This window comes from Lygodium microphyllum, chromosome 19 (genome assembly GCF_053477565.2).
Source record: "Lygodium microphyllum isolate KBCC chromosome 19, Lygodium_microphyllum_v1.1.10, whole genome shotgun sequence".
NCBI classification, from domain to species: domain Eukaryota; kingdom Viridiplantae; phylum Streptophyta; class Polypodiopsida; order Schizaeales; family Lygodiaceae; genus Lygodium; species Lygodium microphyllum.
This window is the reverse complement of record NC_141153.1, coordinates 14,005,910-14,024,530: the sequence shown is the minus strand read 5'-3', so window position 1 is coordinate 14,024,530 and position 18,621 is coordinate 14,005,910. Positions and strand designations below refer to the sequence as shown.

The window sequence follows — 18,621 nt, the reverse complement described above, 5'->3', positions numbered from 1 at the left end:
GCACAAAGCTGAAATATATATATCTATCCAATTCCCATTATTTGTCGGCAATGAGCAAACCATTCTGCTGGAAAACCCTTCGTGAGAAGATCTGCAGGATTATCATCTGTATGCACTTTGACAAGCTCAATGCTCTTGCTGTCAAGTACATCTCTAATGAAGTGGTACTTCATCTGTATGTGCTTCATCTTTGCATGAAAGACGGGATTCCGTGCTAGCATGATAGCACTCTAACTATCACAATGGAGAACAGGTAATTCTGTAATGCCAAGCACTCCCACCAGACGTGAAAGCCATAAAGCCTCCTTGCATGCCTTAGTGGCAGCCACATACTCTGCCTCTGTAGTAGACAATGCAACACACTTTTGTAGCCTGGAGATCCAAGAGACCCTCTTGTGAAGGTAAACACATACCTAGAAGTGGACTTTTTGCAATCCGCATGACCAGCATAGTTTGCATCCGTAAAGCCAACAACAGATGTCTTGTGCTTTCCAAAGCAAATGCACAGATCCTTTGTGCCTTTGAGGTATCTCATAATATGTTTCACTGCTTCCCAATGCTTTTTACCAGGGTGTGCAATGTATCTGCTAACCACTCCCACTGCAAAGGCAATGCCAGGACGTGTAGCAACCATAGCATATATCAAACTGCCAATAGCTGAAGCATATGGTATCTTGGCCATTTCGGCCTTCTCATCATCCGATGTAGGGCTGTCCTTTGCATTGAGTTTCATATATGGAGGTAATGGAACCCCAATTGTTTTTCCGCCCTCCATATTGAAACATTGCAAAACCTTGGAGATATACTCCGGTTGAGATAGATAGAGTAATCCTTTTGACCTATCTCTGAGTATTCGCATGCCAAGAATGTGATTTGTATCACCAAGATCCTTCATGTTAAAGCTGCCATGAAGACTTTGCTTCAGTGAGGCCAAGGCATCTGTATCCTTGCCAACAATTAGCATGTCATTAACATACAGAACCAAGATAATCAGGCTGCCATCTGTTGTCTTCTTGGTGTATAAGCAGTGATCCACTTGACTTCTATGAAAACCTTGAGATTGCATAAATGTATTAAACTTATGATACCATTCTCTTGGTGCTTGTTTCAGCCCATACAACTCCTTTTGAGTTTACATACCATCTTTTCTTTCTCTTTTGCCATAAACCCTTGAGGCTGCTGCATATATATGTCTTCATGCAGATCACCATGTAAGAATGCAGTCTTTACATCCATCTGTATGAGCTCCATATCTTCAGCTGCAACCAAGCCCAAATTGGTTCTCACTGTAGTCATCTTGATTATAGGAGAGAAAATCTCATCAAAGTCAACTCCATGTTCCTGCTTGTACCCCTTCGCAACCAATCTTGCTTTGTACTTTGGCGGGGAACCAGAAGTGACATTCATCTTGTAAACCCATTTGCATGGAAGGGTTTTCTGTCCTTTAGGCAACTGTACCAAGTCCCAAGTGCCATTTTTCTCAAGAGATTCCATCTCTGACAACATGGCTTTATATCATTTCTTGCTGTCCTGTCTGTCCATTGTTTCCTTGAAGCAAGACGGTTCACCACAGTCTGTCATCATGACATAATTGGCCACATTGTTTGCACCAGGAACGAATCTTTCAAGTTGTCTAGTAGCCCTAGACGATCTCCTAACCCAATGATCATTCTTTGTTGGCTGTTTTTGCAAATTTGCATTCTCAGCTTGTTGTCTTGGCATTTCAGCTTGCAAATTAGCATTAACAGCTTGCTGTCCTGGTTGTTCTTGCACATCCAGTGGCTTATCATTATGGGCAATAGCTGGTTGATCATTTCCAGTATTTGCAGGTTCATTTGCAGTAGGTATTTGCTGCTGTACAACGGGCATATTTTGCTGTCCGCTGATTTAATATGTCCCAGAAAGTGGATTTCATGCAAGAAGAATTCACTTTTCTTATCATTGATAATCAGCCTATGCTCACATTGTTCATTGAACACAATGTCCAAGTATTTTCTATGCTCTGTCTCATTCTTTGAATAGATAATCATATCATCAAAGAAAGTGCCAACAAATCCTCTATGTGGCCTGAAGATACGATCCATCATCCGACTAAAAGTGGTAGAAGCATTCGTAAGTCCAAAAGTGATTTGTTATTTTTCTAGATGAAAAGAATTTGGAAAAGTATGATGGGATGGTTATTTGAATTTGTTTGATTTGTTTGTGTTTTTGTTTTTGTTGTTTTTTTTTTCAAAAAAGAACCAAGAAACAGATTTTTTCCATCATGAAGATTACAAACCTTTTTTTTTCAGATTTAACAAGAAACTCATACAATCCAAAAGATGTCCTAAAAGTTGTCTTAGGCACATCTTCCGGTCTAATGTGCATATGATGATATCCACTTTTCAAATCTATATGGCTAAATATGACTGCCCCTTGCAATCTATCCATAACATCATCGATCCGAGGAATCAGAAAGCGATTCTTTATTGTGATCTTGTTCAGAGCATGATAATTAATGCACATACGCCATGAACCATGCTTTTTCTGCACAAAAAGCATTGGAGAACAAAAAGGAGATGAGCTAGGCTGAATCAACCCTTTTTCAAACAGCCCATTTACCTGACTCATAATCTCCTTTTGTTGGGCTGCACTGACTCTGTAGGGTGGCTTATTAGGTGGGCTACTTCCAAGGATAAGATCTATGCCATGATCTTTTAGCCTTTTAGGCGGTAGCTGTCCTGGAAGTGATTGAGAGAAGCAATTAGCATACATTTTCAAAAATGACATGCGATTCTCCTCTAACTTAGACATGCTTCCAACATTCTCATTATCATCTTTATCCTTAGTAAAAACCAAGTACACTGAAAGATGATTTTTCATTACTTTAGAAATGGCAGCTGCAGATACAACAGGGAGAGATTCACCTTTCAACTTTATATCAAGTGTGAGTAACTTTTCCTTATGCTGAATAGTGATCTTTTTTGCACGAGCATCAATCACTGCATGTATACGGTGACACCATGGCATACCAAGCAATACATCACAACCCTCAAGTGGAGCAATGAAGAACTCTTTGCTATCCTTGTCTATGCAACCAAAGCTTTCCAATGAGTGGTGTGACGGACTCTGCATGGCCTTTACATGCCATTCCAACTTCCCACATGGGTCCTATCTCATCCTCTCTGATACCTAGACGGGTGGCCATGTCAATAGAGATGAAGTTGGCTTGTGCACCATTATCAAAGAAAATCAGTGCATGCTGATTCCTAATTTTGCCCCATGCTTTGCAACTCAATAGCATTATCATTGGGTTGATCACTAACAGCATCAGACACCAATTCCATTGATGTTTTGGGCTTCTTTCCTTCAGAATCTCCTTGATTTTCTGATTTTTCAGCTAGTTGCCTATTGGGACAGTCCCTTGCAATGTGACCCTCCTGTTCACAAATAAAACAGTTATTTGCAACCATCAATTCCCTATGTTGTGTCAATGTTTTCGAGCCCTTTTTTTGTTGTTTTGGCCTCTTTTCAGGCTGATTTTCAGATCTTCCCCTTTTCTCATCCTTCAACAACTTTTTATTCGGCTTTTCCCCACTTTCTAGGAAGCCAGAATCCTTCCCACACAGCAAAGCATCGACTGTAGGAGCAGTCTCTATAAGTTGAGACATGCTAGACACGGTGGATTTAATGCAAAAATCCCTGATTCCTTTGGGCAGCCCACAAACATATTTTTCCACTTGCTCACAAAGGGGTACGGTGTGATAAGAAGCAATAGGTAGCAATGCATCTCAAAACTTCTTATTATATTGCTCCAAATTCTTACATTCCTTAGCATCCAGCTTATTCTAAGGTGTCATGATGTCCACCTCAAAGGTACTTGTCAACCAATTTGATGCAAACATTGCACCCACGTTAACGGTGCTCTACCTTGCATCAAAAGAGTAGACCACCACTGTAATGCACTCCCTTTTAAGAAATTGGCTGCCGTTTGAATCTTTGAGGACTCCGTGAAGTTCCCCTTGAATAGGTTGGATCAAATTGTTGAATGAAAGTCAAAGCATTCAGCTTATCTTGTACACTGTTGACGGACTCAAACTTCATTGCTTTTCCACCCTCATCATAGTCTTTTGCTGCTCCTTTGGGTGTTGTCATACATTGGCTACTGCAAAAAGGGTGCATTTACTAAATTTACATCAAAACCAACACCAAACGGAGCATTTGCATGACATTCATTCCTTAAGCCCCATAAGCATTCGGGGGTGCAGGTGCAGTACCAAACATGCTACTTTGTGCCCCAGGCATTAAGCCAATGCTGCCATACCTAGGGTTTTGCATATTTCCAGCCATATGCGAATACATTGGGCCTTGTACACCATGCATTGGTTGTTGCATACCACAAGGATTTGTGCCATACATTCCTGTATGTGGTCCTATCCAACCATAGCATGAAAAATCGTGCTTCCACCGATATATCCTGGTTGCCCCATCATAGCATACATGACCGGCTGTCCAAAATCCATTGGATTGGCACTTCCGTGATGGCCTTGCATTTGCTTTCCTTGCCCCGTAGGTACCAACTGTTTTATTTCATTAGCATCTTTGGGACCTTCAAATGAAGGGTTTAGTATTATCTTCGCTGCATCTTGCTATGCCAAAGATGTAGAAGACATCTTCTTCTTGCCTTTCATGTCCTTCTTTGGAGCATTAAAATATTGGGTAAATTGAGGATCCTTTGCCAATTCAGCAGGGAGATTTGTTGCTGTTCTCATCCGATTCTTGAACTGGTCATCAAATTCCTCTTCACTTTGTTGGTCATCAGCCTCCTTATGCCCTGAAGGTCGTGTATCTTGAATGTAACTAATAAGCCCAACTTCATACCTAAGATCAGGCCTAGTGATGGTTAAGTATATTAGCTTCCCACCATCTGCCAATATATGGTAACATCTACAATTTTAGCTCTAGTGTTTGCATCCATCCAATTTGATATTCTCATCCAATAGAGTCTCAAGTGGTTTACAATCTATTATTCCATACTTCTTTAGCATTTTCAATGCATATTATCTCTACATCATCCAAAATCCATTGGTTGAATTTACCACTTCAATGCCTAAGAAGAACTTCAATTCTCCCAAATATATCATGTCAAATTTGATTTTCAGCATTGCCATCACATCTTGAATTCCAATGGCATCATCTGTAATAATGAGATTATATATATAGATGACTAGCACAACTAAGCCTACATCAGTCTTTTTGGTAAGCAAATTGTGATCAGCTCTGCCAACTATAAAGCAACAACAATATTTTCAGCTTGTTGTCCATGGTTTGAGCCTTGTCCAAGGTTACGCATTGCATTTCCTTTGTTCCCATGTGAATGTTCATATTGAGAGGCATCATCATTGCTTGAGTCCATCTCACTGTATGAAGACATATTGCTGTAATTTCTCAGCTAAGAGTAAAAATCAGCACTACCACAAAGCTTTGGTTTGCAGTCATGTGCCTTGGGCCCATCAAATCAAGGGATTGCGTGGTATTGCGGCAATAGAACAATGTAACCAACCTTTCTCCTTGGATAGGGTGGTAAATAACCTGATTAAGCACTATTTACAGCAATTAACAAACTCATAAAACTGAAATGCATACTTTACCATATAATCTTGGACATTGGACACCTTGTTAGCTCCAAAACTGACACCCCTTCCGGTATTTATTTAACTTAATTGAAGAAGAAGTTGATGTACTATGGGATTCTTCCAATCACTTTTGGTATTTCAACTTCCCTTGCTGTTCAAAATGACCAGCAAGTCTTTGATCTGATTTGCCCCTTGATTCGGGCAATCAATTGGCCTTCACCCACTTTGATGGAGATGGAAAATGCCCCAAATTCAATTATTTTCTGATCCGTCCACTTGAAAAGGCTAAAAACAGCTTCAGTCCTGTTGAATCCAAGTCTTGGAGCTTCCAATTTCTGGCATGCTTCCTGAGGCTGCTGCTAAACCTTGTGTTGCCGTAGATTAGGGTTTACAGTAGAGAAATCTGAAATTTCTCAGCCTCTAGTGATCTCAATACTGTAATCTTTGAAGCAAGGTTGTGAGATGAGAGAGAATGCTGAGGAGAGAAAATTTAGACTTTCTTCGTGAAGATTTGAATAAAATCTGTCTTTTACTGCTGCTGTTCTGTCTCAACAGCTTGTAGAGGCAAATAACTGAAGAAAATCAGTCATTTAGTGCTGTTGCCCTGTCTCCATAGCTTGTAGATATTGTCACATGCTGTTGATTCTTCTTCTCCTACCCTTGACTACCTCAAAGGATCCTTTAATGGCTGCAAATCAGACCAACATCATCTCCTCCCTCTCTCTTGCAAGCTGAATATACTAAAAATGCCTCTCTCCAATCCCTAAAGACATTGTTTAGTTTTGGGTGGGCATTTTTGACAAGTGGCAGCCTTTCCAAATGGTTTTTCTAGCATTATCTATAATTAAATATTAATTTTCAGTCTTTAAATATTGAAAATTAATCTAATAATTATCTCGAAGCCTTGAAAAATAATTTGATTGATCAATAATTAAATTGGTTAGGTAACTTCCATTCCTAAGTGTCTCTGCACCATCTTTGACCATCAGATTGGTGTTACATACCATCAAACGCCACTTCTTTAGTGTCACAAACTGACACTTATGGCCAAATGAATGACGTAGGCTAACAACTGGCACGAGATATCACCAAGTACTTGTGCAGCATAACTTATAACAACTTTTGCCTTTGACATCCCATGATTTCCTCGGGTCCCGGGCTTGTAAATTTACTCTAAGCCCAGTAACACCTCCCATGTGCAACATTTACTTAACCATGTGATTAAAAATTAATCCACATGTTAAGTGAGGTTTTAGAAATACATGTCCTCATGACAGATGTAGTGGGGCCCTAGAGCAGCAACATATCAGGACTTTTGAGATATATGTGGAGTCCACAAAGATCATCCACATCCTCAAAGGAGATGGGTGACTTGAGGGTGATTAGGAGCATATGTGGAGGAGGCTAGAGAACATTGTGAACACTTGGAATACAGGAACCTTATTGTGTCATGGGACTCCTTATATTGATTGACATTGTAGACTGCAAAAATCACTCTTCCTATTCTTCTTCTGTTAGCCATTCTCCCTAAAGAGGAACCAGCTTGGAAGATGTCTATTTCTACATTTATGTAATTTCTATTTTTGTGGTCTTTGTGTTGTATTTTACCCTACCAATATTTAGTTGTTGCTGATGTACTTTCAAAGAATTCTCATCTTGGGGGGGGGGGGGGGGGGGGGCAGAAAATTTGTGATCAATAATGTGAAATTTGGGGAGAGATTCTGTTCTAACACTGGAGTATGGCACTGACACATGGCCACAATAGATGCCGCGATTTGCCCTATCATCCTTATCTGTTTCTACCTGTGGCACTTTCCCAAGTTCCATTCTAAATATTTTCAGTTGTAAGTAGAAAAGTGGCCACGTGCCCTCAGTGTGATGTTGGAAATACCACTGCATGTCAAAATTTCTTTTGGACAACGTAGCCTGAATTTTTTGCCAAACGAGCTGATTTGGTAATAAAGTGGGCATTTGTGCCCAGTTTTGAAAACAGTTTCCGTAGGGGGATCATCTCTCAGCTCCTTCCATCTCGTATGCTGTGTTATAGGATTTGATACTGCCACTGCTGCTGTTCCAGTTCCTGTTGTTGCTGCTATTTGGCTGTAGACATGGTGTGAAATGACTTTGAAATCTCTATGAAATGCTAATGACAAATCAAAATAGATCCCTGCTGTAATAATTCTGTATGTATCTTATTGCAGTTGCTACCTGAATTAGAAAGCGCCCTGCAAGGACTTAACACTGGAGATGTTGAATCTGTTAGTGATATCATTGATGGATTTTCTGTAAAAGTAACTCCAAAGGAGAAAAGTCCTCTCCATAGGTGAGTCTCTTGTTAATGCAAAACTGTCATATATGCAATCGTTTTTGTTGTTGTTTCATAGATTTGCTTTTGTAAGGGGCTAAATATATGGCATAAATTGTGTTCATGTCAGTCTCATAAAGTGGCTGTGGACACTCAACAAGCTTTTTATACTAGTCAGCCAAGCTAACACGTCTAGTCTTGAAACACTAGGGATACTATAACTCATTGGTTTGATTAAGCCACATGAAAGGACACTTTGGCTATACTTATAGTAAGAATATAAAATTTGTAGACTAGTGATGCATCCACGACTCTTTAACACTAGCCTTTTTGAGAGGAAGATTAAGGTGCATTTGGGGAACACACGTGCATGCAGTGATATTAGGTTTCCCTTAGCAGCCAGCTCAACCCTCTTGGAGTAAAGCTATGTTAACATGTGCCTCACGGCCCACTTTAACTGCCAAGAGCGCTGATAAACAAGATTAGCTGCTTGTGTCAACTTTTAACATTTAAGTCACTTAGGATTGGCACCTAACATACTCACTGGCCACTACTTTTGTGGTTGTCGTTGGTAGATAGTCCTCTGTTTATGTAGGATTTAGGAAGGAAGGGAAAGGTTGCATGACTAAAGCACCCCCAACCTCAACCAACCCCCCCACTCCCCTTCTGTTTTTAAAAGGCACCTCCTGTCATTGGCTCCACGTCACCAACTGCCCCACCTCCTCTTCTGTCATTGCCTTCTCCAATCATCAGCTCCCTTCCTGTCACCGCCACTGCCTTTGCCATTGTTTTCCCTGCCCCTGTAGCTGTTCACCTAACAAGAGCCTGCTTATTAGAAAAGCACACCCATTTGTGGATGAGGATGACTTCACCACAGTTCGGCATTGCCGTGATAGGGGATATCTTGGTCCTCAGCAGTCCCGATTGTTGGGAGAAGGCACTTCAAGTGCGGGGTGCCATGTAGCAGCAACCTCCGTCCAACGAGAGTGTAGTGTGCCAACAAAAAAAAAAAAAAATCACACCCCCAAGAAAAAAGGTTGTCATGTCTGATGGTGTTTGATTAATACCGTCTGATAGCGGTACTAATCAGACTAATAAATCTTGGACCTATATCCAATGCTATGTCCAATGAAAAAATAGTGCATATAATTTTAAGGCCTATACTTAATGTTGAGACTTAAAATAATACACTTTAAATGTATGGAGTCTTTATACTTGGAGTTTATATATGGAGAATGAGGATGGAGAGCTTGAGAGTGGAGGTAGGGCAAGGATGGGGTGAACGTGGGCTTGAGAGAGTGGGGGTAGAGGGCTTGAGGAGAGAGAGTTTGAGAGTAGAGAGCTTGAAATTTGAATTTGAAATTAGAGAGGGAAAGAGAGAGAGAATATATTGCTAGAAAAGGGGAGGAGGGACGAGAGAGAGTGTAAGCGTTGGGAAGAACGTGAGAATGACAATACATTAGACTTAACCAGCTTGATCAATTATCACCATGAAAATTAGAAAAGAGAGAGAGAGAGAGAGAGAGAGAGAGAGAGAGAGAGAGAGAGAGAGAGATTAACGTCTACATAAGGCCAATCTGGCCTATGAGACAAAATCTAGAGTACATCCATGTCTAATGTCATCTCATCAGTAAGGTAAAGATAACATTACAAATAAGTGGGTGGCCTATGAAACAATACTGAAAAAAACTATATGATGGGACTATACTAGGGTTAACCATGTGTAGTGTTATTTCATCGATAGAAAAGAAAAGGAAAGGAAAGGAGAACCAGATCTGATAGAACCATGTACAAAAGTGTGGTGGGGACTATGGGCTGTAGCTGATCTCAAGATCTGCACATGATCTCAGCTATGATGCGGTTTCTAGCTGCTTCACTGATATGTGTGGTGGTGAGTCTGCGGTGTCTTGTGATAATGGCTCTAACCCGATTGTGGTGTGGCCTCCTCAGACGTGGTCCTGGTAGACGGGGTCGTCGTGCTCGACGAAGGGAAGTGACTCTATTCAATGTGACACCATGGTGTGGCCTGTAAGGTGTCTGGCGGGGTGGTTCTGTCTCTGCTAGGTTGGTAGTGGGTGTGAGTAGGGTCGGCTTTGTAGAATAAGTCTGTCACTGCTCTCTGTGTGTATCCCTCTGGATGAGCTGGCCTCCTGTCTCGCAATAGTGTAGTTCGGCGTCTCTTGAGTTGTAGGAGGAAAAGACCTAGGTATCTTTGGTTCTCATACTCCATGACGCGATGAAGGGGTCTAAATCCATCACGGAAGAGACAGTGGTACCGTCCTCGTATATCATAGTATACTGTGCATTTGCATATGTAGTGCTCCTCCATCTTAGGCTCTCAACCACAGAGTTGGTAAGTCCTATCCTCTGCTAGGGTATTTGTTCATCTTTTTGTCTCCATCTGAAGCCTATGTGAGGAGGTGCGAATCTGTCCCATAGCAACCCGTACGCTATGGGAGAGATGGGTGTCCATATATGCTGGCCGAATAGTGAAACCATCATCAGAGAGACACAAGAAATGACTCCTGTAGAACTCCATTCTCGATCCTAGAGAGAGTGGTGGATGGATCCTTATCCTTGCTATCTCAATCCTCAAGATATCAGCTTTGATCACCTGGTTCAACTCTGATCGGCTGAGAGAAAGTATAGGGCAGTCAAGGCTATAATCCAAAGGTGGAAGACAATCAATGTCCAAACCATGTAGGCTTATCCAAATAGTCATATGTGAAAACCAACAGTTCTTCTCGCCTTCGGTTGCTAGTTGTCTAGATGAGGTTAGTGCCAATCTAGAGTATCTATGGCGTGGAAGTTCCCATAGTCTGTGCCAAAAGGTCACTGCCCTGAAGAGTGCCTCCGTAACTATAGGCGTTGCCCCTAGCTTTGCTTTGGCAATGGGATGTGGGGTGGAGGGATTACTCCTAATCATGCGTGCTATCATCATGATCAATGGCCTTTTTATGCTTATCATAATGGGTGGAGAGAGAGAGAAAGAGAGAGAGAAAAGTCGACACCATGCTGAGAGGGGAACTGGTCCCTATGCCTTTATAAGAATTTATTGAAACAAAACCATAGGCATCAAGTGCTTGAATCATATACAAAAGGGCTGATTTGTTGTAATTTTGAAAATTAGGATTTTGAAACCCTAGTTTTCGCAAACTCTGAGCAGCAAGCTGATTTTTTTCTTTAGTGTTTGGATTAGATTAAGCTAAGTAGAAAGTGCTTCTTGGATAAGAGAGTACAAAGTGTGTGGTTGAAATTTCAACATAAGAGTATATTCCAAACGAAAAGAGAGACCTCCAATATATAGGTGTGGGGCTTGGATGCTCAAAAGTGGAAAGTAGATGCTACAAATGGTAAGTGTTTGCTAAAAATGACAAGTGTAGAGACACTTGTCTCTTCAAAATGACACGTGCTATTCTAGATGTTACATGTCACTTTTCTAGAGAAAGAAGTTTTCTGCTACTCTAAAAATCTCTCAAATGGTTAAGAATTTGAGATAGTTGTTGATGACAAAATTGTTTGTTGCAAAATTTCAAAGCCTTTGATGCGAATAAAATTTCCATTTGAGTAACTTACAAAAATAGTAATCTCCTAAATTTTAAAAGTCGCCAAATTTAGATTTTTCATTGCTTTATAAATTTGTACATGGGATAAGATTGGAATAGAGTTTCTTTTTACTCGCACATCAAAAGATATATTTTTACCCTTAAAAGAGAATCTAAATTTATTTTGATTCCAATCAATGGCTGGATCTATTTTTCTATGCCAAGGTATTCCTAATACAACATCACAATGACCAAAATCTTCCATGACAAAACTCTCATGATTTACATAATCTCCTATCTCAATTCATAGTTTTCCAAGAATGGAAGTAACTTCAGACTCCATTCCTTGAAAAGCAACACTTGATATTTTTGGTGTTCCAAACCTCTCCTTTGGTAGATGTAGAGCTTCAATAATCCGAGGATGGATATAATGATATGTAGCCCCTGTATCAAAATGAATGAGAACAGGTTGATTAGCAATCTTACCCCAAGCCATAAAAAGCTTTCTTTTCTTTGAGGAAGTTTCATCTTGTTGTTGCAAGGATTCCTTATGTACAACATTTGCTTGAGGTGTCTTTTGGGGCTAGTTTTCCTTCTTTGCCTTATTAGGACATGTACCAGCCATGTGTCATTTTTCTCCCCAAGAGAAACATTGTCCTTCTCTTGTATATTTTGCTAATTGCTGATATGTTAGCTTCTTTTTGATGGCAAAGGTGATGTACCTCCATCTTTATGCTTTGGTTCTTGTTTATCTGACTTAATTTGGTCAAACATCTTGGTTTTCTTCCTTTGTGGTTCTTCTTTTGAGGTTTTACCAAGCATCCATGGCATATGCAGTCCTTCAACTTCCAAGGTTGCATCTTGGAGTGCTTCCATAGTATTAGGCTTTGTCATCTTGACAGCTCGCTATACTGTTGGATGTAATCCATGGATAAACTTTCTCATCTCCATATTGGAAGGAACTTCATTAAGAGATGTAAATTTAAGAGAAACAGTTGCAAACATGTTGATATATGTTTCAACATTGTCTCCATGGCTTTGCAATTGTGTATGTAAGGACTTTACGGTATCCTTTGAAGCCGATGTTTCAACATTTAAGATTTGGCTGGTTCCACGTGTGTACGTAAGGACTTTCTGGTATTCTTTAGTGGCTAGGTGTCACGCGAACGTGAAAATTTGATGCTTTGCTTATGTTTAATTGACATTTGATTAAAGGATTAATCAAATACATAATTAAAAGATGCACATGTGTTGCACATGTGAGGTGCAAGTTACTTTTTCACAGTTGAAGGCTGAAGGACCTTGTGAAAAATATGGGTGGCAAAGACAAAAGTTGTAACAAGTTACACTTGTTAGCTTCTAGGTGAATTTTGGTGTCAGTTTGCCCTTAGGACCATTAATTGGCCATTAAGTGTTAGTGGTGACACTAGGGACTATGCATTAATTAATGGATTAATGCTTGTCCAAGGGTCAATTAATGCATGGGACCACTTTGGGTTACAAATGGCCTAGCCAATTAATTTTTGGATGGGCAAGGTCAAATTTTTGGGCATGGAGTAAGGATTGAATTAATTCTCAGAATTAATTAATTTTAAAATTAATTAAATGGCTGGAAATGACTAAAAATGGATTAACAAAGTTGCCACTTGGCAAAACTTTCCCATGCAAGTGGGAGAAATGCTAAATAGGGCTGAAGGGAGAGGGAAATCTCGTTTTTTCATTTTGGAGCTGTTGGGAAGAGGTGTCGGACTGTTGCTGCCAGCTTTTGGGGCCATTTCCCAGCCATTGGAGACCATTTTGGTGATGGAGATTGCATATTCTTGACCTTGGGAAGCTGGCGATTGCTAATGATGCACTTTCTCCTGAAGATCACAGTCTTTGATGCTCCTATTGTTGTTGGTGCATCCCTTTGGGGCTGGTACAGCAAGGCAGCTACTGATTTTGATCAGTTCTTCGCGACAAATCTCAGAATTTTCTCTCTATAGCATCCTCTCATCTCCTTCAGCCTATGCTCAGACATTCACATCAATTCTTAGCCATTCGGAGATCTCAGCCATTTTTTGGTGGGCTGATCTGTAATCTCTGCAGTAAACCCTAATTTACAGCAGAAATTAGGGTTTAGCAGCCACCTTGGGATCCGTGCCAGAGATTGAAGGCTCAAGGGACTGAGATCAGCAGTTGATAATTGAAGATTATCAAGGGATTTCAGGAGCCAGCCCATCCCGAATTGATTTGGTGCAGCATTTGGCCAACCAAGGGTCAAATTGGAGAAGAAGTCCTGGGTGAATCAAGGGGCAAATGACCCAAAAGGCTTGCTGGTCATTTATGATAGCAAGAGCAATTGGTTAGCAGGAGGAGATTGAAGAATCTCAAGTTGTACTCCTTCCAATTGAGTGAAGCTAAAGAAATACTGCAAGGGGCGCCAGTTTTGGGGCCAACAGGGAGTCTACTGTCCAAGAATGTTATGGTAAAGTGTGTGTTTCATTTTTTGTGCATTTATTTATTGCTGTAATTAGCTCTTAAATCAGGTTATCACCACCCATTCCAAGAAGGAAGGCTGGTTTCACCAGGTTCCTCATAAACCTAGAGTGATGTTGGTTGTTCAGTCTTTGCTGCAGCCTTCATTGGTACGTAAGGATGTTTGGTGTAGATTCGTGGTGGTGGAGATTATGTATGAGGGGAAGGTCGTGTGGTTGGTATGTGTGTATGCACCTAATATAGCTCGAGACCATCCTCAACTTTGGAAGGATTTGTAGTCTCTTTCCATGTCTTGTTAGGGGCTTGTTATGGGTGATTTTGAAGTTTAAGGCGGCTTTAAAACAAGACATGTGGTTGTGGTTACATTCTCATGAGTCCAGTTTTACATAGCAATGTCTTCAACATTTGGAAACTTGAGCCTGACTAGATAGATGTACATTTGGTAGAGTGATTCCTTCCTTTCGACAGAGATTGACATGTGGGCAAGAGGCATCACGTCCATGCACCTAATATAGCTCGAGACCATCCTCAACTTTGGAAGGATTTGTAGTCTCTTTCTATGGCTTGTTAGGGGCTTGTTATGGGTGATTTTGAAGTTTAAGGCGGCTTTAAAACAAGACATTTGGTTGTGGTTACATTCTCATGAGTCTAGTTTTACATAGCAATGTCTTCGACATTTGGAAACTTGAGCCTGACTAGATGGATGTACATTTGGTAGAGTGATTCCTTCCTTTCGACAGAGATTGACATGTGGGCAAGAGGCATCATGTCCTTTTGGATCACTACCTCTTGGTTTTGGACATAACTCCTCAATTGGTGCATGCCTTCAAGGATTTTCTTGCCCTCCTACTTTTGCGTTTCAATCAGCCGATTCTATTGAGCAATTAGTTTGTTGGGTATATGTGGTAGCTGATTACTCAGTTTAGCATGCAGGTTCTGTCTGGGAGCATTGATGCATGGCCTTCTTTTAGAGATAATGCACGAACCTTGTCCTGACAGTATGGTATTCAGCATGCTTTTGAATTTTGTGTTGAATTGCAGTATATGCACTCTTTGTTGGGACACTCACTCAATATGCAATAGACTGGGAACAACTTTGATGATTTGGCCACATGTTCCGAATGGCTGAAATGCAAAGTTTAAGCTCTACAAGAGGAAGAATATGCTAAGTTCAAACTCCTGGGTCGTTTGGATACTTTGCATGATACTAGTTGTCATACTTTTCACTTTTTTGCTCATCTGCATAAAAAATATGCCTAGGAGAATATCATGCGATTAATAAACGGCCAAGGGGAAATGGTTGTTGAGCCCTCCTCCATCATTCAGATGTGTCTTGAATACGATAGATCTTTGTTGGGTCCATAGGACGTTCTTTTTGTACGAAGAGACATTTGTGGCTTGGTTCGAAATCAAGTCAAGCTTGAGTGAAGGGAAGCAGATATTATAGAGGAAGAAGTGGAGGAAGTCCTATGCCATTTATCCCATAGGAAAAGCGTGGGTTGAGATGGCCTCCCTAAGGAGCTGTTTTCAGCCAATGTGGAACGGCTTAAGGACCCATTGACTTGCTTTTGCTAGCATGTTTGGAGATCCGGATTGATGCCTATATATTGGAAAATTGCAGTTATTCGTTTGCTGCCAAAGGTTATTTGTAACGGACGCTCAAGCAAGGACAACCCTTGGTTCGTATGCAAGTTGGTACAGCCCTTGGTCCCATGAAGTTTTAGTTATGGGTTCATTATAAAAAAAGTTTTCCAAAGTCATTGCCAACAGATTGTAGAAAGTGTTTCCATAGTTGATTCATCCCCGTCAGTATGGATTCATTAAAGGATGGAACATCATGCATAATATTTTGAATTCTCAAATGGGGATTGATTATACCAAAGTCTTTGGCCCACAGGTAGTTATGATCCAATTAGATATTCAAAAGCTTTTGATCATGTCAGCTGGTCCTTTATGCAGTAATTGATGTTTTACCATGGGCTTTGGTCTCTGTAGGAGTTCTCTTATTGACACTATCAATTAGGATGTAGTGGCACATGTTGCACTTAATGGGGGAGTCATAGAAGAGATTTCTTCATCTCGTTCTCTTCATCAAGGATGCCCTCTCAGTTCTTTTTTGTTTGCATTGGTTACTCACCTCATGCTTTCTTTGCTGGATCGGTTGGCCAAGGATGGGGAGATTGTTGGTTTATCGCTTCCTAGTGGCTCTTAACTTTTGGGTCAATCTTTGGTAGATGATTTCTTTATGTTTGTCAAAGTTGATCGAACTAATGTCAATCGAGCAATGGTAGTTAGGAGTCTGTTTGGTTGTCATATTAATGCTCAGAAATCAACATTGGTCTCTTGCAAGAATTGGGCTGGTAGGGAGTTTGTTTGGTTGTCATATTAATGCTCAGAAATCAACATTGGTCTCTTGCAATAATTGGGCTGGTAGGGAGCTATTGTTTCCAAAGGAGATATTACATTGCACTTGGGATATCCCATTGGTGTGGAAGCCCCTCCTTGAGCACTACTTGATTGGATGTCCTCTAGAATTCATGATAGGTTTATGCATTGGAAATCTTAGGGCTGGCCTCTTCATGTGCGGCTCAAAGTGGCACAATCTATTATGATTAGTATAGTCTCTTATTTCCTTGCTTCCTTGGACCAAGAAGTCTCTCTTGGAATTCGTGTAGACTATCCCTTTTATGTTATGGATAAAGAAAGGCAATCATTTGTGTCAAGTGTGGATATCTTGGCAAGATATTACTACTTTGAAACAATTGGGCGGAGTTGCTTTATTGGATATTAATCTTCATATGATAGTTGTGAGAATGGTGCTTTTGCAAACCCTTTCCGTGCAAAATCATACTTGGACCGATGTCGTAAAATTCATTATTGAGGAGATTGGTATCTCCCATGGTTGCATGGTTATTCGGGCATCTTGATGGCATGTGCTGAATTCTGCGAGGCCTCTTAAATTGTCGCTGTTATTTCTTCTGACTCATTTGATTGCCCCTTTGCAAGAGATACTTCGCTTTATGATTTGGTGTCCTCCTCAGCTTTGAAAGGAGGCTAATTCATTACAAGCAACAGAGTTGGCCACATCCAGGTTGCTTCATTGGCGGCATAAAGATTTACAACGAGATAAATTTAATTGAATGGCTCGATTGGGCTTGCAATTTGTATAGGATGTTGTCATTTCTAGGTAGGCATGTCTTTATTCTTTCCGGTGCATATACCAACACTTTTGGGTGCCTAGAGGCTATAGCCACATTTGGTAGACCTTGCAAGGCTAGCTTCAACGGTATAATCCATTGCCTGCTTTTCAGCTTGCTTCATCATTGCAAGATTGGATGTTTGTGAAACCGGATGATTTTAAAAAAAGATCGGCTAATTAGATCTACCACAAGATGGTAGAGGACAAGTGATGGGTCAATGAGAAAGAAATAAATTCTGGCGTGTGTGGGATAGCAAAGAGAAGTAGCGGGATGGACTTTTTCAATTGTGGAGGTCGAAGATTCTTTATTATGGGAAAGTCTTTGTGTGGAGATTGCAATTCTCTTAAAAGCTATAAAAAAGGCATTCCCAACCCTTGTAACTACTCTAACAAATATCCCAAATCCAACCTTGAAAAGCACCATCCAATCTTGTTTAGATGAGGAGAAAAGAAATCAGAAAGAAGGCAACACAAGTCAAGCATCTACTTCAATAGCCCATGAGCAACTCTTGGTTCATATTGTCTCCACCAAATGCTCCTATTGCAATAAGAAGGAACATCTTGTCAGTGACTGTTGGAAAAAATATCTTGACAAGATGAAGTGCAACAAATGTAAGAAGACATGGCATATTACCAGTAAATATCCTACCATCCTTGAAGTACCAAAAGAATTGGAGGCCAACTTACTGTGACGAGATACCGATTCACCTCTTCATCTCTTGCCCTCTGATGAGACAGATTTGGAGCTTTGTTTCCCATGTGTGGACCTTGGTGACTCATTAGCAGCGGACGCCTATCTGCTCTTGGGTGTTGAGCAAGATGCCTTCATTGTCTTCTTTGCATTTGGATTATGCTGCCTTTTCCAGTTTCTCAGATGGAGAACTCTCTGAAACATTTGGTGTCTCTATAATGCCTTTATTTTCAACTCAGCCTTGGGTATTCATGGCCATGTGGCCCATGTTCGAGGATTACTCTTATGGTGGATTTCTTCCATGATTTTAGAAAATGTCCTCCTCCCTGATCTGGCTGCTCCTTGACTAGATATTGTTGACTCTACTCCAATTCTACTGCCAAAATGATATTTTTGTGTTATTTTGTAGTAGCCTTTTGGCTTTGACTTTTGCTTTTGATAGAATATTCTTGGCTTGTTAGAAAGCCTGTTGTGAGACTTGTATCCTTTCTGTTTGGATGGCTTGAAGGCCAGATGTAAATATTCCAAAATTAATATACACTATTCATGAAAAGAGAGAGTCAGTCGTGTTGCCCTGCCCTAGGCCAGCCAGCTTGCTTTGCCTTGTGTGTTGACCAACCCTTGGCCCTGATACCTTGCCCTTGGCCTTGCTGCCTTTCCCTTTGAGGGCCCTATCACAATATTTATTGCCCATGCCCAGCCATTGGAGTACAATGCCATCTTGTAGCTTGGGGCCTATGTACCCTCTTTGCAGTGTGACTATGTTGTGCTATACCTCCTTTGTTGCC

General features: G+C 40.7%; 1 protein-coding gene across 6 annotated transcripts in view; it reads left to right on the top strand.

Moving 5' to 3' along the window:
- LOC148019583 (3-hydroxyisobutyryl-CoA hydrolase 1-like) overlaps positions 1-18,621 on the top strand; it is a 180,500-nt gene that overhangs the window by 67,733 nt on the left and 94,146 nt on the right. For all 6 annotated transcript variants that reach the window (XR_015694835.1, XM_087699592.1, XM_087699590.1 and 3 more), the window contains one exon: positions 7,817-7,938. Coding sequence is in view for 5 of the 6 variants with exons in the window: in XM_087699592.1 (XP_087555718.1) it covers positions 7,817-7,938 (122 nt within the window). In the remaining variant the exon portion in view is untranslated. The remainder of the gene's footprint in view (positions 1-7,816; positions 7,939-18,621) is intronic.